This window comes from Zootoca vivipara, chromosome 12 (genome assembly GCF_965207765.1).
Source record: "Zootoca vivipara chromosome 12, rZooViv2.hap1.1, whole genome shotgun sequence".
Lineage (NCBI taxonomy): Eukaryota > Metazoa > Chordata > Lepidosauria > Squamata > Lacertidae > Zootoca > Zootoca vivipara.
This window is the reverse complement of record NC_142595.1, coordinates 38,763,023-38,783,464: the sequence shown is the minus strand read 5'-3', so window position 1 is coordinate 38,783,464 and position 20,442 is coordinate 38,763,023. Positions and strand designations below refer to the sequence as shown.

Genomic DNA, 20,442 nt, shown 5'->3' with positions numbered 1-20,442 from the left:
TTTCATACAATCTACAGAAAACTGCAAGAAAGTAGCTTTGGTTTCATCACATGGTTGTTGTTTTTAGAGTAGTGTAGTAGAAGCATTTGCTTGATTAGTTTGGACAAAACTTGTCTTGCATTTCCTGGCCAGACACACAATTACTGCAGCATTTTTTCCCCTTTTCACATCAGTGAATTTGTTCCCTCTTTCACTATACATGTCTTGCTAATTTTTGTTCTCTAATTTATTTTAATGAAAGCTAAATTTGCTTATTCCATGGTCCTGGAAATAAAAGTGCCTTTGAGCAAATGCACACCACCCCAATCTCTGGGCGGTGTGAAATTCCAGGGGTTCCAGGTGCTTAGCAAGGGTTTGTGTTTCCTTAGGGAATAAGGCACAGCAGAGACTGTGGTGTCTTTATGACATATGGTTTATTTACGCATATATACAACCTGAGCCTATAATGGAGAGGTGCACAGCATTAAAGCCCCAAGAAGGTTCTGCTTCTCCCATAGCCCACAGCCTTTGATTCCAGCATAAATCAGGCCTGGCTCTCTCTCTCTGCCCTTGCAGCCTGCAGTTTTTGCCTGCAACTTCTAGCTCATATCGTTCAACTCTCAACTCTGGCCTTTTGTATTTCTAAGGAACAGACAGTTGAGGGAGGGGCCCCACAATTTTTAGCGTGCCATCACCAGGCTGGCCCCAGCATTCAGACCACCCCCTCCCACCAAACTCCTAACACGACAAATATTAGTCACATCTGTTGCTCTCCACACTTTTACCTCTGGCCTTGCCTTGCCTACTTTTTGCCTCTGGCCTTGCCCATCATTGATATGTCGTCCCTACAAGGTTGCCCATGAAGTAATGCCATCAGTCCTCAGACTCATGGAAGTTCCCCACCCTGGTCGAGTGTGTCAGACTACAGCTGGATAGGTTCAGATCCCCACCCGCGTATGAAGCTGTTTGGGTTACCCTGAGTCAGTCACTCAGTCTTTTCCAACAACTCATAGGGCTGGTGAAGGATGAAATGGGCAGGGTGGTGGGGAGAATCTTCTATGTCACTTTGAACTCCCTGGAGGAAAAGCAGAATAAAAATGTAGAGAATAACAAAATATGTTGTTTTTTGGGGTGGATGGTCCAGCCATTCCTGCATCCTTTCCTGTTAAGAGTTCCAGCTTCTCTATCACACAGGGTAGTTGCCAACCCCTTTTCTAACAAAGGTTTTTGTGCCATTTTAAAAGCAGCACAACAGGAAGAAATCCAGCAGGTGCTATTTTACCTCTTCAGCCTATTATTATTATTATTTGGGGGAATACAGTACACGCAATTTCTGTTGTTGAAGAGGGCTGTGTGTCATGCACCTTGTGTGTCAAAGCTACCTTTGAAACTACCCTACTGATCTCCCTCCCGCTGTCCTTGCCCTCAGGCAGCGAAATGTCTTGGGCCGGCCTTTGCTCCCAGGCATGTTCCTATGCGCTAGTCCCGTGTTAACGGCGCACCTTCCGGATTCGAACGGACAAGAGGCGATCGTTACTCTGCACATTCTCGGAAGCATTATTCTCTCCCCACCTCCCCCCGTCCCTATTCCATGGCGCGGTTTCTGAAAGAGCTCGCTGGCCATGAAGAAACACGTCCCTCCCGGGTGGCCTCTAATAGAAGCTCCGGTTCAGCGGCTCCGAGCTTCTCTCTCTTCCTCCTCGCCCCCGCCCCTATTTCAAAACCCGAATACCCGTCGCTTGCGGGGCTGGAGAAGGGTGGGTGGGAGGGAGGACTCCTGGGTCCACCCCCTGCTCAGGGTCTGGCAGGAACAGGCGCCGCTGCTGCAGTTGCCACTCTCCCTGTCTTGCAGACCTCTCCACCAATGAGCGAGAACGAGGGAAGGCAACGTTGGCGAATCTGCGCGGCGCACCGCCCCTCTGCCACCCTCCTCTCGACGTCTAACATTCTCCCCGCCCGCCCCCCCCCCGCCCTCGGAGCTCCCCCTCCCCACTCTCAGCAGGGTCTCTTCTCTGGGAGGGAAGAGGCGCAAAAGCGCAGCCGGAGCCGATTCCGCCGCCCGCCTCGAGGTGCTTGCCAAAGGGCGAGGAGCCTCCGGATCCCGCTGAGCGGCTCTGCTAGCCACCTCTGCGCCCTCCTCCGCATCATCATCATCCTCAGCAGCCCCACCACTCCTCCCCTGCTCCAGAGAGGCCCGGGTGACGGGGTGAGTGGGGAGGGGAGCTAGCCTGGGTCGCAGGAAGCAGTCACTCCTTGGCTCAACTTCCTTCCCGGACTTGGTATTGGCCCCGGGTGGGGAATCCGTCTCCCCTTCCTTACCCAGGCCCTTATCTTGCTGCCAGCTACCCTAACTCTCCATAGGGACGTGGCGGAGAAAGAGGGTGTCTACCACGTGGGTTGCCAGAAGCAGCTGTTGCTTGGAAGAGAGAGAGGTGTGCATCACAACACAACCTCTCCCCCCCGCCTTGGATTTCTAAGACGTAATTAGGCTAAACTTACGGAGGTAGTGTTATTAGCCAGCAGACACACACCAAGACTGAGAAACAAAAGAGGTAAGTTTTAAGAGCTTGAGACTCCTGGGGGTTGCGGGGAAGGGTGGGGCTTATTTGGGGCCATGACCTGCCCAGGGATCCCTGTGCAGTTGTGATACCTTCAAAATTCTTACAACACTACAAATTAGTGCTGTGTTTCTGAGCATGTGAAGGGTACATAAATAAGCCAGTCGTTCTCTATGAACACAGCACTTTGCATCAGGGATTACCGGTAGTGACAGGATTTCCAGGCAGACTTGAATCATACCATGGCCTCATCCATCTTCCCATAATATATTCAAACCAAGTGGCATCATCCCTGTTCATTGGGGGCTGGGGGCAATAGGAAAATAGATCTACAGTAAATATCTCCTGGATCTAAGCTAGGTGGCTGGCCTCACAGGGTGGTTGTGAGACAAAAAAGCTGCACTGACTTGTAGGGGGTTTGATGGTTACAAATAAGAGTTGTTTAAAGAGGACTTAATTTTCTAATAACTATGCTTAGGGTGGAGAGCTTGGTCGCTTACCTTTGTTTCTCCCTCAAAAGCCACTCACTTCCACCCTTAAATTAATGATGGATGAGGACAAGGAGGGCATGAAAGAAGAGAAGTCAGAGGGGATCCCTATATCTGGCACGCCAACCGAGGTCAAAGATGGGGGTGTGGTAAGTAACAGAGGCGCTTTGACACTGAATGTTTCCCCAGATGCCTCTGGGTTTAAAAGAAAGACTCCTTTGTGGAAAACAGACCCAAACCATCATGTCTGTTTCTGCTTGGACTGATATGACTAAAGCAATCTCATGCTGGGTGAACAGCACCATGGGAAGATCTGGTGCCTGAAATATTTAAGGACCTAATTTGGTCACCTAATGGATTTGTTTGTTTGTGTATGTATTTGTTTTCCCATTTTGTACCTTCAGAAACTGGATGCAGACAGGCCATTGATGAAGAATGAGGGAACATCTCGGGGATCCTCACAGATACGGCGGAAAGGGCTGCTGACTAGAGTAAAGAAGGAAAGGGAAAGAGCACAGGAGAGCAAGGTGTGGCTATACAAGATCTCCAGGGACACAGCTATGAGGTTTTTTTGTTTAGAAGGAGGGTGGTGAGGTGGGAAGGAAGGAAAAATCAGGGCTAGAGGTTTGTGAGTCTGTCCTGAGTGTAATTTGCTTCCTACTAAATAATTATGGAACAGAAAAGGCCCCATAAAAGACTGAGCAACACACAGATTTGAGGGAATAGGTTGGAAAAACCGGGATTCTGAGATCCAATAGGAATGGAGCAGGATTTTTTGGTTTGCAGGGAGTGTTTATTGATTGCCTTTCTATCCCATCCTTCTTCAAAGGAGCTCAGGGTGATGAACATGTTCCCTTTTCCCCCTCCCCATTTTATCCTCACAACAACCCTGTAAGGTCTGTTAGGCCAAGGGGTAGTGACAGCCTAAGAGCACCCAGCAAGTTTCATGGCCATGTGAGAGTTGGAGCCCAGGCTTCCCTGATCCTAGTGTAGCATTCTGACCACTATGGTATGCTGGCTCCTTGTGTTCTGCCCTGTCCAGATTACACAGGATTGGTTGGTGTATTACTGTGCCTGACTTCATAGAAAAACAAGATAGTTTAGGGTTATAGTGTTAGATTAAGGGGTGGGGAGAGCAGGATCAGATCTTCAAGCTTGAGGCTGATCCGTGACCTTGGACCAGTCATATTTCATTCTCTCACACACATTTTCTCTCAAGCTAGCCTGTCTCACAGGGTTGTTGTGAGGATAAAGTGGATGAGGGCTAGAACAGCATGTGCTGCCTTGAGTTCCTTGGAAAAAATATGAAATAGAAATCTAAGGAATAAAAATAATGTAAAATCCGCTCCCAGCTACTTTACCTCTTCTTTCAGCCTCTGCCGCCTACTCCAAGGAAATGGACACGACTTGCCACTTCAAGCAAAACAGAAAAGGTGGCAACAGAGAAGGAGGAAGAGCCTCCAATTGTGGTGAAGATGCTTGAGATCCCAGTGGGTGACAACATGGTGAGTAATGAAAACAAACCGATGACTAGATCTCAGGGCTACATCTATACAGTGGTACCTCTGGTTACGAACTTAATTCGTTCCGGAGGTCCGTTCCTAACCTGAAACTGTTCTTAACCTGAGGTACCACTTTAGCTAATGGGGCCTCCTGCTGCCGGTGTGCTGCTAGCGCACAATTTCTGTTCTCATCCTGAGGTAAAGTTCTTAACCCGAGGTACTACTTCCATGTTAGCGGAGTCTGTAACCTGAAGTATTTGTAACTCGAGGTGTTTGAAACCAGAGGTACCACTGTATAGCAGAAAAGGGTACACTGTATAAAGTGCTCCTGTTTACATCTGCACCCCTTTTTAACATATAATATTCTTCATTAGCATTGCCAGCCTCCCAGCCAGCCTTTTTACAAAGCAGCATGATTTGGATGTTTATGGAGAAAATATGTCATTTGTCTCCGTACTTAAAGATTGCTGCTGCCACCGTCCTTCAGTTGATATTAGAACTGAATACAGATTGATAAAGCACTCCAGGCATTGTAGCTCTGTAGGGAATAGTGTTTTTCTAACAACTGTCAGCACCATTAACAAACCACAGCTCCCAGGATTCTTTGGGGGAAGCCATGACTATTTAAAGTGGCATGGTACCACTTTAAATGTATGGTGTGAATGTTGCATAAATAACTTACAGAAAACAGTATAAAAAGGAGATTGCATAACTTACTTACAAACCACATAGTTGTCCCAAGGAGGATGATAAACATGACAGATAGGTGACAAATTTCAATTCAGCGCCATCTTTGCTACTACACAATATAATGGGGTTGGCAGAGAGAAGAGAATCCATCAATCAGGAGTTGCCATAGCCCGCTAGATAAGATTTTCTTATGTACTCAGGAACATGACACACCAGTATGTACACTGAAGTGATTGGCCTGGTTATATTTTGTCCACAACCTGGAAAGGGGAATTTTAGAGACATGAATGTGAGTCATCTCTACTCCTGGTAGGTGGAAACCATTTGGGTACCCAAGACTTGGAACATGACAGAAAAGAATGCTAAACAGTTTTGCCAGATACAAGCACTCTTTGCTCCAACTTTTCATCACAGTGATTTTTATCTCTATCCCATGGAAAGTGTTGTCTGGTAATTTCTGAAGAATGAGCCACTGCTAAATGTATAAGAGAATCCATTTGCTGGTTAGTTGGCAACCATATTTTTTTATTAGAGATAAAAACAAGATCTTGCCTGCAAGAGTATTGTTCTTCAACTTTTAAAGGCAAAATCTGAATTATTTTGCTCTTCCCTCTTATTAAGAAACTAAGAATTGGAGAGCTGGAAAGGAACAAAGAGCAGCAGTTGTGGCACACTATGGAATGGGTTGCATACTCACATTGTTGCTTTTTAGTAGTCTGAAAAAACTGCCACTCAGAAAGCTCAGTGGCCTACCTTTAAGCAAAAAAAACAAAACAAAAAACCCACACGTTCTGCATGCTGAGGGCTACATAAATGGTTATCATTTTCAGTATTCTTCTATAAGTTGCTTTCCTTTGGCAAAAGTCAACACCGGTAGTGATATTTTAAAAATGGCTGTTTGAGTTGGCTGCAGAGAACACATACTGTGAGGAGAAATTGACAAAGTATTGTCAATTGACAAACCATTTCTTCCCTCCTTAGCCTTAGGCATGCACAACATTTGACTTGCTGGTCATCTGTGATGACCCTTGGTGACCGCCTGGGACAGTAAAACACAGGAGGGTTGTCCAGGATCATATAGGTCGCACTATATGGTTGACGATATGTACTTGGTTTAGTGCAGGGGTCACCAGTGCAGCAGCTGCCAGTGTACCTACAGTACCTCTTATGGTGCCCACAAAAGGTCTCAGTAAATATCCCCTCAAAATCTACAGTGTATGAGACTGTTTGATCTTCCTGCTTAGTACCTCTTTGCATTTGTTCATCCTCTTCTGCACAACCCCATAACAGCCATTTTGTGACGGGCACCAATGGTACTTCTGCAGGATTCCAAATGTGCTCACTGGCTCCAAAAGGTTGGTAACCTCTGGTTCAGGTAAGGCCATCTAGGCCTGTCTCAGCATTTGAGAACTATTTGTCTCTAGAGGGATAAGATATGTGTAAAAATGCTCACTTCTTGCTGTTTTTGCCTTTTCTAGCCAGAGTCTTCATTCTCCCAGAATAGGCTAATAATGGAGGATGGCAGTGAGAAAGAACTGATAATTAGAAGAAGAGTGAAGAAGGAAAAAGATGAGGAAGAGAATCTGGAATTTGAAGTGGAGGTGAGGAGGGTTTCCGCAGGTGGGAAACCAGTGAGTGGAGATGAAGATGGGAAGGTAAGATGCTATATTTGGGTGAGGGGAAAGAAAGACCAGCTTTCAGGAAAAGAAAGGATTGCTTAACTCAGGCTTTGAAAAGCTGGCCCCTCAAATGTTCTACAGCTCCCATCAGCCCTAGCCAGCACAGCTGGTTTGGAATTGTAGTCAAAAACATATGGAGGGCACTAGGTTTGCAACGGCTAGTGAAATCATTGTCTTGGTCAAACTTGCTCTAGCTTGCTTCTACTGCCTTACAGGACTTGCCACCTGAGGAAGAGATGAAGGTGGAGGTGGAGGAGCAGAAGGCTCAAGAATTTGAGATGCAAAAAGTCACTATCCCAATAGATGGGATTTTGGTGAGTACTGGGGGGTAGCATGGCCGAGGGAATGTCAGGAGAGCTTGGAGGAGAGACTTATGGTAGATGGGGGTAGGTGGTGAGGTGGTTCTATTGTACTGTTTCCATGATCTTTGGGAATGTTGGGTTTCTCCTGTCAGAGGCCTGATCTGCACTATACATTTAAAGCAGTATTGTACCACTTTAAACAGTCATGGTTTCCCCCAAAGAATCATAGAATCATAGAGTTGGAAGAGACCACAAGGGCCATCCAGTCCAACCCCCTGCCAAGCAGGAAACACCATCAAAGCATTCCTGGCAGATGGCTGTCAAGCCTCCGCTTAAAGACCTCCAAAGAAGGAGACTCCACCACGCTCCTTGGCAGCAAATTCCACTGTCAAACAGCTCTTACTGTCAGGAAGTTCTTCCTAATGTTTAGGTGGAATCTTCTTTCTTGTAGCTTGAATCCATTGCTCCATGTCTGCTTCTCTAGAGCAGCAGAAAACAACCTTTCACCCTCTTCTATATGACATCCTTTTACATATTTGAACATGGCTATCATATCACCCCTTAACCTTCTCTTCTCCAGGCTAAACATACCCAGCTCCCTAAGCCGTTCCTCATAAGGCATTGTTTCCAGACCTTTGAGAATCCTGCGAACTGGAGTTTGCTATGAGTGCTGAGAGTTCCTAGGAGACCCCTTTTCCCTCACAAAGCTTTAATTCTTGCAGTGATTTAATAGTCATTCCCTCTTCCCAAGGAAATATAGGAACTGTAGCTGTATGATGGGAATATGGGTCTCCTAACAATTCTGGACACCCTTAACACTTTTCAGGATTCTTTGGCAGAAGCCATGACTGTTTAAAGTGGTAAGCTGCTGCTTTAAATGTATGGCGCTGATGGAGCCAGACTGCTGTGGCTGCATTCTGATGTTAGCCTTTTTTTGGTGAGTCTTGGCAGCTGTATGGCAGGGGGGGACGAGGATGAAAGAAGTGGTATTTGGCAATTCTTCTGACATTGTACAGGACAACATCTTACTAATGTTAGGACCTTGTAAGTCACTGAAACCCAAGAGTGCAATGAAGGAATAGTAAAGAAAAAAATGTCTACATGCTGAATCCCAAGATTCACAAAAAAGGCTTGTCATCAAGATGTAGCCTTAACAATATGGCCAGAGAACAATCAAGGGAAAATTTGGCCACATGCCTCTTTTCTTATCACACTGCTGTAGCATTGAGACCACCACTAGTAGGGACCCTCTTTAGCCTTGTCTAATCTCCTGTCCATCCCCAGTTCACTTGGACACAATATACACTTCCTTTACAAGTAGGTCAGGTTATATCATCGGCAGCCTGTTAAGCCAAAAGAGAGGCTTGCCAAGCATATATCAACTTTGATCACTGGTTTTGACCAACTCTTAATATACTTAGTATATTAAGTATATTATAACTCTTTAATATACTCTTATCAAAAGTTGATTTCTAAAACTACGATACAGTACAAAGATGGACTCCTTCTTAAAAAAAAAGAATGACTTGTTTATGTGGCAGTTTCCAGGCTAGCATTCCTAATATCCCTTCCCAGAGTGCCTTTTTTACAGAAGGCTAAGCTGTCCTTATTATTTCCTCCATTCCTGTAGGTGCCCTCCTCCTCCTCACACCCCAATACCTGTGGCGTTTGTGGCAAGAGTTTTAGCCGCCGCTCAAACTTGGCCAAGCACCAGATCATCCACACAGGTGAGAAGCCTTACCGCTGCAATGACTGTGGCCGCAGCTTCAACCAGAGCTCAGCCCTCACCAAGCACCAGCGGACACACACTGGGGAGCGCCCCTACGTCTGCGGAGACTGTGGCAAAGCCTTTACGGCCAGCTCAAACCTCCTCCAGCACCGCCGTTTTCACACAGGAGAGCGGCCCTATCGCTGTGAGCTGTGTGGCAAGGCCTTCTCCCAGAGCTCCAACTACAACCTGCATCGCCGCAGCCACACAGGAGTCACGCCTTATCAGTGTAATGTGTGTGGCAAACGCTTTACCGGGAGTTCCTGCCTTACTCGCCACCAGAGGACCCACACAGGGGAGAAGCCATACCAGTGCCAGGAATGTGGCAAACGCTTTTCTGGGAGCTCCACTCTGGCCAACCACCGGCGCACCCACACAGGGGAGAAGCCTTACGGATGTGCTGAGTGTGGCAAGCGGTTCACCCACCACTCCAACCTAGTGGACCACTGGCGGGTGCACACAGGAGAGAAACCATATGTTTGCACTGAGTGTGGGAAGAGCTTTCGGCTCAGCTCCCACATCATTCGCCACCGCCGCACTCATGCCAATGCCCGTGGTGCTAGCCTGGCATATGATATCCTTGGCAGTGTCGATACAGCTGGCAATGACGCCAACATTAGTGCCCATCACGTCAGCCTCCTTTATGAAAACCCCAGCAGCACTGACGATGGCAGCCCTCACGGGTCCGGTCACAATGCCCTGTGTGCCAATAGCAGCATCTCCAATGGCAACAATGATACCGATGGGGAAGAGGGCAGCCGGCTTCTCATCTGCAGCCAGTGTGGTAAAGGTTTCCGCTTAGAATCCGGCCTTCAAGAAGACTCTGTGCTGGGCGAAGGACCCTATACTTGTACTGAGTGTGGCACCAGCTGTTGGACGTAGCCGGACAGTGGTGTAGCTGAACAGCAAATCTTCAGTAGCCCTCCAGGATCTCTTGACTGGATCAGAAAGCAAAGTCCAAACACAGGAGAGAGATTTATCAGTGACTAAATCAATAATGGACCAGGATGGAGAGTTGTATTCTGATCTCCATTTTTTTAATGGGTTTGGGAAAATGCTTGTATTGAACTAAGATTGGATCTGCTTCCATAGAATACTATGTTCACCTCCAAAGACCTGTTCCTGCTTTTGCTGTGAAGAAAAGGAGTAAATAATATTGCAGAGTATGTGCATGTGCACGCGTGTTTGTTTGTGGTGGCAATCTTGATTTCTAGGCCAGAATGGGTTTCTAGTGCAGGGATGGGTAACCTTTGGCCCTCCAGATGTCATTGGACAACAGCTCCCATCATCCCTGACCACCGGCTGTGTTGATTGGAGCTGGTGGGAACTGGAGTCTTAACAACTGGAGGGACAAAAGTTCCTGCTATAGTGCCACATGATGGCATTAGGAAGATACTAAGAACATACAAGGCTTGCTGGAACAGGGCTGTGACTTATCTAGTCCAGCATCCTGTTTGCACTTGACTGGGAAGCCCACAAGCAGGATGTGAGCTCCAAGAGCTTGAATAGATTTTCTCATCCTAGTGTAATAAAGTTAAGGAAAATAATATCAGTAGTCAAGGCTCTGATTGAAGCAAGGACATAATTAACACTGGTGCAAATACCAATAGACACAAAAGCTTTGGGTTTGTGTCACTAACTCCCCCTTCTGGCAGGAAAAGAGACACTTGAAGGAATGAAGATGTATCCATTGTGGGAATGGATGCATAGATGAAGATGGTCTTCTGTTTTTTGTTTTCGTAAGGCAGGTGTGGGGGGGGGGGGGAAGCGTATATGTCATATATATATTTAAGATCCTTGGACTTCGTAGACTCTTACTAGTATTTGTAGAACATCTAAACCAAAATTTGGTCCCTAAATAGACCTGGTCACCCCTGTTTACTGGGAAACGTTAGGAGGACACTTTTTCCACACCTGTCTCTTGAAACATAGAACCCTACAAAGCAAGGCAGGCCACATACTTCAGCCTCAGATTGACAAAGCAAATGTTCACAGTGAACTTCATTTGTGCAAATGAAATTTCTGCTTGGCCATTAATAGTGTATAGACAATATTCAGGCCAATATTCAGCTGTGTAGGAGAGGGCAGTATCCCAGGAAAACACTCACACCGTAATCAATCTCTTACCAGTGAGAAATATCATATTACAATCTTCCATGGTCTAGGGACTTTGGGTCTGGGCTGTATATGTTCTGTGCTAAAAGTAAAAACTTTCCCCCCCTCAAAAACGCACACTAAAGTAACCAGAAATAAATCGTGTCAAATGAAAGTGTAATCTTTTATCTAGCTTAGAAGCAAGCCCCATTCAGTTCAATGGTGTTTTTTCCCGAGTAAGTGTAGGGCTAGAGCCTAAGCAACATAGGAAATTTTCTCGTAGCTTGCTCAGTACTGATGATATTGGTAGTGGTTTCCCGTAGTTTCAGATTGATGTCTGCCAGCCCTACCTGAAGATGTTGGATTGAATCTGGGATCTTCTGCATGCCAAGCATGTGGTCTACCACTGAACTATGGCCTTTTCCAAATTGCATAGAGCTGTGTAAAATTATTTATTCTGCTTCCCCCAAACCCACAAGCTACATGTAAACATATATTAGTACTGAAGTCCTAGCCTATGACCAGCGAAAGTTCTGATCAAGCCCAAATCTAGTTTCTGATCCCACCAGGCACTGATCCCATGTCTTCCAAAATTCTCTTTGCTGCCATGAGGGCTAGAAACTGATTGGTTTTCATGGTTTAAAGGAAATGTCAGCACCCTAAGAGTCTTTCAGTTCTATAATATGAAGAGTGGAATAACATACTGTCCGTCCGTCCCCCAAGATTATTGCTGACACATGGCAGACAAAGGCATTGTGATGGAGTGAATTAGGAACACAACTTATTTATTTATTTATAAAAAGAAATATTTTATTAAGCACGGCAGCCTAGCAAGGTTGCACAAAAGAAACCATCAAGTAAGACAGAGATCCCATATTTGTAGGGAAAGCAAGACTTGCTCTGCTTTGAGGAGGAATTCCATTTAAAACCTAGAGGAGAGAAGCTCAGTCTCTTCTGCTAGGTATTTCTAAACAGAGCCTGTCGGGCTCTTGAAACAAATTTCAGCTTTTCCCCAAAGCTCACAGGTACTAGGGCACTGCCACTGTCCACCCTTTGGGCTCTAGAACTCAAAGTTCCGAAACTGAGATGAACGGTTGTTTGGTTTGGGCTGGGGTTTGTAGCCAATTCGGTCATGTATCATCTGCTCCCGGCTCTTATGATCAGTGTTGAGTCCCAGTGCACCCTCACCATCGCTGGCTCCCACCACGTCGACCTCCTCGCGCTTCCTACGACTCTCGAGTTCCTTGCGGGCGCCGTCGAACTCCTCGATGTCGTCCAGCTTCAGTTCAAGCCGCGTCGGTTTCCGCCGCAGCATCTTGCAAGCAGACCTTTCCCCTGTGGCTCTCGCGCGTGTGCGCAGCAGCTCCCCGCTCTTTTCTTCACTTGCACCTCTGGTTCAGACGCCGACGCCAGAGTCTCAATCTCACCATGCCATGCCCCACGTCGCTGGCCAGCAACCTGCAGGAACACAACTTACTTATTGTGAGGGTTTTTTTGGTTATGTTTCTAACCTGCAGTCTTCAGTAAATAATGTTCTTGGGATGGCTTGGGAAAAAATAATTCAGCCAGATCTGAAAAACCAGTAATTGATAAGAATGGGTAAGAAATTTCACCATGGCTTAAAATACTTGGATTGTTGTTTGTATGGTGGTGTGTTTGGTGTTTTTTTTTTTATAATAAACCTGGGACAAGAAAAAGGTCTTTATTTGCCTGGTGCTGGACTGATAAACAACATAGGTGCTAGGTGAGCTTTCCAGAGGACGGGGTTCCAATGACAATGTGCCACCACCAAACAGGCACTCTCCCTGGTTGGACCGGGGATACACCCAGTAGAGAAGCTCAAATGACAGCCTCAGTCTATTTGTAGACTGATCCAGGTGAAGATAGTCTAACAGGTATCTGGCTACTGAGCCATGTAGGGCTTTAAATGTAAGCACCAATGCTTTTGACTGGACTCAGAAACAGACCATGAATCAGTGATATTTTTTTCAACACAAATGAAATATAAACCCTGCAACACAAGGGGTACCCTGGCAACTGTGTTTTAAGCAGCCTTTTCCAACTCTTAAAATGCAATGCCATGTACAAAGAAGCTCTCTCATCCTAATCGTGCCTTTCCTTGCTTCTAGCTTTATTATGACAATGCCAACAAAGGTGCCCAGGCTATTTCTGTGAATTTAACCCTTTAGGATGGAAAATCTAGGCAATTCTTGGGAGGAGGCCTTTCTGCTTTTGGTGTCTGCTGGGAAACGTTGTGTGTTAAAGCATGGTTCAATGAATTAAAAGCACCACCACAAAACTTTGCAGTTAGTTTGGACAAAAACACAAAAGCATCCCAGAATCTATGTTCAGGGTCTACCAAGTTCAAATCCTTGTTGATGATAAAAGGTCACTGGGTGATTTTTGGGGTGTCACTGTCTCATGGCCTAATTTACCTCACAAGGTTTTTGTGATGTTAAATAGAAGGAAAGAGCTGCTTGGAGGAAGAAAAAGATAAAAATATAAATAAAACAAATAAAATGTAAAGGCTTGGGGCTAAAATCCCATATTCAATTATCAGAGGCTTGCTTCTGTGTCAATAAATATTGGATCACACTAATAATTATTGCAGGGGTATAAACTGTACAGTGGTACCTCGGGTTAAGAACTTAATTCGTTCTGGAGGTCCGTTCTTAACCTGAAACTGTTCTTAACCTGAGGTACCACTTTAGCTAGTATGGCCTCCCACTGCCGCAGCAGGATTTCTGTTCTCATCCTGAGGTAAAGTTCTTAACCCGAGGTACTATTTCTGGGTTAGCAGAGTCTGTAACCTGAAGTGTCTGTAACCTGAAGCGTCTGTAACCTGAGGTACCACTGTACACTGTATGTTAAGGATACAGTGGTGCCTCACAAGACGAATTTAATTCGTCCCACGAGTCGCTTCGTATAGCGAAAAATTCGTTTTGTGAAGCGGCTCCCATAGGAACGCATTCAAGTGTGGTTTCCCATAGGGCGCCTCGCAAGACGAATAAAAAAATTTCGCCTTGCGAGGCACCCTATGGGATGAAAAAAGTTTGTCTCGTGAAGCGCGCCATAGGAAACTTCGTCTTGCGAGTCTCCATTGAAATCGCAAAATGCATTCGTCTTGCGAAAAATTCATCTTGTGAGGCATTCGTCTAGCGAGGTACCACTGTACTAACATTTAAAAATTTACCCTTCATCGTTTGGCTTCAATAACAGCCTGATGGACCAAATTTTAGAAGTCAACATTTTTTCCCACCACCTTAGAAGGAGGCTGAAAAAGAGAGAAATGCCAGGAGAAACTTTCCCCATTTTGGTATATTTTCCTACGCTTGGACTGGAGATACAGAAAATTTAGAAGCAAATTTAGCAGAATCAGGATTAGGTTTTTCATTGCTTAAATCAAAAATATGAAATAAAATCACTGAATTCTCACATAAAAACAATATATATAATGTATTTAGTATAATATATTTTATTAGCTGATCCAATGTATTGTAAAGAAGGAAATTTGGGCAATCTTAGGGGTTAATACCAGCGAGATTTTTATATGCTAGACGAGACATGGAAGTAGCAGTAAGGGGGAAGGTGGTGCTATGTGTACCTTCCTGTGCAGCATCCCCCCTCCCTGTTTGCCTCAAGCGGACAACAAAGCTTAGCCATGGGTTCACAAAGTGCAAGAGCTGTCAGCATGCATAGCCTTGTGAGTGATGGGAAGTCCAGAGCTGGGGTTATTCTATTTATTATTTGTAACATTTTTACTTTTCAAGTCTACAAGTTTTGGGGCATCAGCAAAGCTGGATATTGGGAGGTTGGGGTTATTGGATATGAAATTTTGTCTGCTAGAAATAAAACGTTAGAAGTCTATAAGCTGGAATAGCTGCAGGTTGTGTGGTTTCTTAGATGATGGTGGTGATTGCTGCTGCTCCTGGGAGAAATGTCGCCCCGCAAAGGGATATTGCTTTGCTGTATGTAGTGAAGGAAGAAGGCTGCTGATATAACTTGCCTTTGTCATAGCATGACCCAGGTAAGCTGTCCATCTTAGTTGCTGGAAGTGTAGGATATGAAAAAGGATGAAAACCCTTTCTGAGGCTGTAGGCTAGAAGTATGAGCTACATGGGAAATACTGGACTAGAACTGTAGTAGATTTATTTTCTGGTGCTGTGGGAGAAGACCGGGGAGGGTCATGAGAATCTTTCATGTTAGACATGTCTCCCAATCACAAGGTCTTTATTTGTTGTTTTAGTGTCTGCTAGGACCTGGCCCTTTCAGCCAAGGAAAAGCATACCATGTTACAGTTTAGGAATGTAGCTACAGAGACACCGAGAAGAGAATTAATAGACTCCTTTCCTCCAGGTAAGGGTTCTTTTCTTCTGTTAAGTACATCCTTCAGGTATCTGATGCCTGTGTTCTTTAGCCTGAGCAGGACTGCCTTCTGAATGGGCAGCATGGCCTATAGTAATTGGGGGGGGGGGGAGGAATAGTAGCCAACATAACGCTTTTGCAGGGTTTTGTTGGGAATATGATGTTTTCAGCTGGTCTTCATTTATTTCTTTTTTTGCGAAGGTGGGAGGATAAAGTAATTTCTAGCTTTCACAATTCTGGAAGCAAGCTTGAAAATGTTACAGTAATTATGAGCTAATGACATGGAACTGCTTTTAGTTTATCCATGAGGTAAGAGCTGTTAAGAATAAGTCTTCTTGAGTCCCAATAAACTCTTACTCTGACACTTACTTTTTCTTTCCTTTGAACAGGGCATTTCTATCCGTAAACCTCTTGTAACTCCTGAGATGGATTGAGGGAAGGAGCATAACAAAACAGGCTCTAAGGTTAAGAATAGCCTTCTAGCTTCAAGGAACTAGAGAACAGCTCCAAGACCATTTTGTAAACTGGAGAAAGTGAGCTCTGGTAGGAGGGGTAGCACACAGTGATTAAAACAACAGCAGAAGTAGGTAACTGATATGGTAAGATCACTGTCAATAAAGTAGGTTCAGGTCTTGACTGCCTCTCTTTAAAAAATATATTATTAATTTGTTGGTTCGGAGAGGATGTGGCACTTCCACACTAGTGTGGTAGGAGAGGATGGCAAGTGTGGCAGAAAGATTCAAGGACAATAAAAGAAATATTGAAATATTTAAACATTTCAGTTTAGTATAGTATAAGTATAAAACAATTTTTTTGGGGGGGGGGATATACAACCAGAAACAGTATCCATGAGCATTGGCTATTCTTCTGAACTTCTCCATGGCATACTGTTGCAAACAGGGATTTTCAACTCTGACAAATCTGAAAGATCAGAAAAGGGAAAGGCTTTTTTGTGTTGATGAGAGTTCATTTAACTCAGATTAGACCTAATAGAAATGAAATTACCTGACAAAAGCGAGCTCACACTTCTGACTGAGTTTGTATACATATTTAAGGTACATATGTAAGAGGCTCATAATTATATTTTGAGAATTATTCATGTTCCTATGTAGCTGCATTTAAAAAAATGCTTTGGATGTCCCATGATCATATTATAAAGTCGTTGTGTTCAATGCTATAAATCAAGCACTGATAGGAGTTGTTTCCTTTTGTTTTCCAATATATTTCTAAGCAATAAAAAAATTGGTATGAGCAAATTTTTGTTTTAAAAGTGTGGCCCTGAGAAAAAAGTTAAAGAAACACTGTATTAAAGTATTAAATATTATTAATCACCATCATCTCAACAGTTAGACACTGCACATTTTTTATTAAAAGGAGCACCCTCAAGTTGAAGATGCTAGTTTTAACACTAGAGTCAGGAACAGGGGACTAGAAACCTTCCAGCAACAGAAAGGCTCAAGAGGAGGGTCTTCTGTACTTTTACCTCCCAAACCACATCCTAACCACAGCTTCTAGCAGTGAAGGAGTATCAAAGATTGCTTAAGGGTTGTGCTCCCTTCCTGGAGTGGCTAGGAAGATGAAATGATCTGGGCAGGAGGTGGTAGCAGGATAAAAAGATGTGGGGATGGTGAGTTAGTCCATAAATACAACTCAAGCACATTGTGCTGAGAATGAGGCCCTGCGGAAGGGCCATATTTATTCAGAAGTGGGCCAGTTCAGGAGTCTTGTCTTACCGGCCTGCAGCAACTTTCATAATAGCTGTCATGGAGAGGCTCATCTAGCTCATCATGCACTTTCTGGGTTGGAAACCACAATGAGGTGGGAAAATAAATTCACTGTGATTGAGAAAGGCTCTTCACATATCACTGGCCTAAGCTGCAGTAGTGCCCACATTTGGGACCCAAGGCCAATGCAGAAAGAATAGAGACGAAGGAAGAAGATGAGGACTTGGTAAAAAATATATCTAAAGACTAACTGGCAGCAAATGATGCAGCATAGACAGGGCCGTCTTAAGCATATCGGGTGCCGTGGAGCAAAGATCGCTCCGGCGCCCCTGCCCCGTTTGCCGCCGCGGCTATCTGGCAGGCACAGCCACGTGGCACCCCCCTGACGGCCCGGTGCCCTGGCACCCTGCGCCACCCGGCTTTGCCTTGGAGCCGGCCCTGAGCATAGATGGAGCGATGGTGGTTAAAATAAGACTTGTGGAGGAAGAATGTGAGGATTGATGGTAGTTGGGGATTGATGGTAGATGAATCAATGTGAATTTCTTCTTTCTGCTAGGAAACAGAAAGATGGATACAGCTGAAAAACCTGCAAGCAAAAGGGGAGAAGATGTAGTATCAGGAATAAAATCTCAGAGATGTTTAGCAACCCCAGTAGCAAAGCATCGGCGAGTAGGTCGGGTAATCTGCGGTGTTTGTGGAAAGAGCTTTGTCAAGACCTGTGAACTGTTTGCCCACCAGCGGACCCACACAGGGGAGAAGCCATACATGTGCTCAGATTGTGGCCGTTGCTTCTCTGTCCAGTCCGCATTGGCCAGTCACCAAAGTATCCACACAGGAGAGAAGCCTTATAAATGTCAGGAGTGTGGCAAGAACTTCTGGCTGAAGAGCAACTTGACCCGCCATCAGCGAGTTCATGATGGCATAAGACCATTCCGATGTGAATACTGTGGGACCACCTACAGCACCAAAGCTCACCTGGTCTGGCACCTGAACACACATACAGGTGAGAAGCCATACAAATGTACTGAGTGCTGGAAGCGTTTTGGAGAGATTTCCTTGCTGGTAGAGCATCTTCTTTCACACCAGGGTGATGGTAGTGGTGGAAAAAATGGAACTGCCTCTGCAGGACATTTAGGTAGTGGGAATCTTCACCGCTGCGACGATTGTGGCAAGAACTTCTGCCGGAGCACCACGTTAGCTGAACACCGTCGCATTCACACGGGTGAGCGTCCTTTTGCCTGTGGGGAGTGTGGCGAGCGGTTCATGCGAAGGGCTCTCTATAACGAACATGTCCGCACTCACTCTGAAGAGGGCCCACCCAACCTGTGTGTAGCCTGTGGTAAATCTTTCACCAAGCGCTATTCCCTTCTCCAGCATCAGAGGTCACACACAGGAGAAAAGCCCTACCAGTGCCCTGATTGTCCAAAAAGCTTCATTGCCAGCTCTGCCTTGACACAGCACCGGCGGATACACACTGGAGAGACACCCTACCCGTGTCCAGATTGTGGGCGCAGTTTTAGCCAGAAATCGGTGCTCACAACTCATCGGAGACTTCACACAGGCGAGAGGCCATACAAATGCCAGGAGTGTGGGAAAGGCTTTAGTCAGAGTTCCGCGCTGACTCAGCATCTCCGGACTCACACTGGTGAGTCCCCGTACAGCTGCCGAGAGTGTGGGAAAAGCTTTAGTGGTATGTCAGCTCTCAAGCGACACCACCTCACCCATACAGGGGAACGCCCCTTTTGCTGTGATGAATGTGGCAAAGGGTTCAAGCAGAGCTCCACGCTGGTCCAGCACCAGAGGATTCACACTCATGAGAAGCCTTATGCCTGTCTCCAGTGCAACAAAAACTACAGCCAACGGGCTGCTCTTGCCAAGCACCTGAGGACTCACACCAAGGGAGCCTTACTTTCTGGCACATGCAGTGAGCCAATAGACATTAGGGTTTACAAAGAGCTTTTTGTCCAACCCCAAGAAGAGGAGGACAATACAGAGAATGACATGGAAGAAGAAGCCAATGAGGTGGTGGTACTCCCTCCAGGGACGTGGGATGCTGAAGTAAAAGAAGAGTCAGAGCTTCAGTGGGGGAATGACATACCATTTGCAGAAACGGGGTCGCTCTCATGGATGAAAAAGGAAGAGGAGTCAGATGAGGCCCAGGAAGAAAGGAGAGAACTGTCAACAGTTTCTTTGCACATCAAAAAGGAACCAGATGACTGAAAGAATTGTGGGCACGATGTCAGGCTTTGTGGTTTTTTCAAACAAATGTTTGAAACTCCCACATGTCACAAGGGGTTCTGTCTTGGAAGGAGAAAGATAAGTCTTAACTTGGAGCACTGTAATGATAGACCTCTGAAAAGAGCACTATTGGAATTGAAACCTGTCTTGAACCATGTTTACCAACCCTCAAATCCTGCAGTTTTGTCCCATAATTGTATAATTTGGTTATGAATACTCAGTGGTGAGGAAAATGAATTCAGTATATCCTGAACCTGGGTTCATGCAGTGTCCCCTTGGCAGGGAGCAGATTCAGAAGAGGTTCCAGAGCAGAGCCTTAAATCAATGAAATTATTGGCTGATCATATTCTGTGGGTCAGCTTTGGGAGTTTCGTGGTCTTGAAAACCCACTTTAAAAAGAAAAAAGTGTAGTGGTGCTCCAAAGTTGCACATGCAATTTGGAAGGTATAAAACTGGAATTGCAGACAGCACTGCTAGTGGCCATGTAACTAATTAATATGAGTGGTAGATGGCATGGAGGGGAATAAGTATTCCCAGGAGGTGATTGTGCTAAAATCTCTCTCTGCATCCACAATGCATTAAAGGCATGATGACAACAGTGGTGCTGCAGTCAATATTTTTCAGTAGCAATGTTAATACACTATGCCTCAATCTTTGCCCTAGGGCAGGGATTAGGAACCTGCGATTCCTCAAATGTTGTTGGACTACTCTCCCAGATCATTGGCTGTGCTGCCTAGGGCTGATGAGAGTTGATCCAACAACATCTGGAGGGCCACAGGTTCTCTATCCCCACCTTTGGGCCAGGTTGTGAACATGCATTGTGCTAGTTCATATAGGAATAGTGGCATGTCACCTTGAAAATGGCTTGGGCAGTGTTCACATTGTCTGTTTTCTGACGGGACCCTTATCAATCATGGGATTAAATAAAGTTGCCGGAAAGTTGACAAATAAAAGCTGAAGAACTCTGGGCAATCCTACGCCAGAAAAGCTCAACAACTCTTGGCAATCCTCTGCAGAAAAAGCTCAACAACTCTGGGCAATTCACCCACCCCACG

The 20,442-nt window shown here is 45.4% G+C and overlaps 2 protein-coding genes and 1 pseudogene across 11 annotated transcripts; 2 read left to right on the top strand and 1 right to left on the bottom strand.

The window, feature by feature from the left end:
* Window positions 1–1,970: 1,970 nt before the first annotated feature.
* Window positions 1,971–10,132, top strand: ZNF771 (zinc finger protein 771). Of its 6 annotated transcripts, none has more exons than XM_060281707.2 (8): window positions 1,971–2,177; window positions 2,341–2,531; window positions 3,058–3,174; window positions 3,430–3,552; window positions 4,399–4,530; window positions 6,696–6,818; window positions 7,112–7,210; window positions 8,829–10,132. In XM_060281707.2, the coding sequence occupies exons 3-8, from the start codon at window positions 3,082–3,084 to the stop codon at window positions 9,846–9,848; spliced, it is 1,590 nt and encodes a 529-aa protein (XP_060137690.1). In that variant the 5' UTR covers window positions 1,971–2,177; window positions 2,341–2,531; window positions 3,058–3,081; the 3' UTR covers window positions 9,849–10,132. The 6 variants fall into 6 exon arrangements, with proteins under 6 accessions (XP_060137690.1, XP_088511529.1, XP_088511532.1 ...); XM_088655403.1 differs by having other exon boundaries at window positions 1,971–2,185; XM_088655406.1 differs by lacking the exon at window positions 3,058–3,174.
* Window positions 10,133–11,985: 1,853 nt separating this feature from the next.
* LOC118094682 (anaphase-promoting complex subunit CDC26 pseudogene) lies at window positions 11,986–12,487 on the bottom strand (annotated as a pseudogene).
* Window positions 12,488–14,623: 2,136 nt separating this feature from the next.
* Window positions 14,624–20,340, top strand: LOC132593047 (uncharacterized). 5 transcript variants are annotated; one of them, XM_060281704.2, is made up of 4 exons: window positions 14,649–14,763; window positions 15,307–15,416; window positions 15,815–16,024; window positions 17,706–20,340. In XM_060281704.2, exon 4 carries the CDS (start codon window positions 17,717–17,719, stop codon window positions 19,367–19,369), a length of 1,653 nt encoding a protein of 550 aa, XP_060137687.2. In that variant the 5' UTR covers window positions 14,649–14,763; window positions 15,307–15,416; window positions 15,815–16,024; window positions 17,706–17,716; the 3' UTR covers window positions 19,370–20,340. The 5 variants fall into 5 exon arrangements, with proteins under 5 accessions (XP_060137686.2, XP_060137687.2, XP_088511525.1 ...); XM_088655399.1 differs by having other exon boundaries at window positions 14,659–14,763; window positions 15,815–16,008; XM_088655400.1 differs by having other exon boundaries at window positions 14,683–14,763; window positions 15,815–15,889.
* The last annotated feature ends 102 nt before the right edge of the window (window positions 20,341–20,442 follow it).

Coding starts and splice junctions, on each gene's coding strand:
- ZNF771 (XM_060281707.2), top strand. CDS start 3,082: ATGATGGATGAGGACAAGGAGGGCATGAAAGAAGAGAAGTCAGAGGGG. Junction 3,175..3,429: donor AGGTCAAAGATGGGGGTGTG/GTAAGTAACAGA, acceptor TTGTACCTTCAG/AAACTGGATGCAGACAGGCC. Junction 4,531..6,695: donor TCCCAGTGGGTGACAACATG/GTGAGTAATGAA, acceptor TGCCTTTTCTAG/CCAGAGTCTTCATTCTCCCA.
- LOC132593047 (XM_060281703.2), top strand. CDS start 15,350: ATGTTACAGTTTAGGAATGTAGCTACAGAGACACCGAGAAGAGAATTA. Junction 15,417..17,705: donor AATAGACTCCTTTCCTCCAG/GTAAGGGTTCTT, acceptor TCTTTCTGCTAG/GAAACAGAAAGATGGATACA.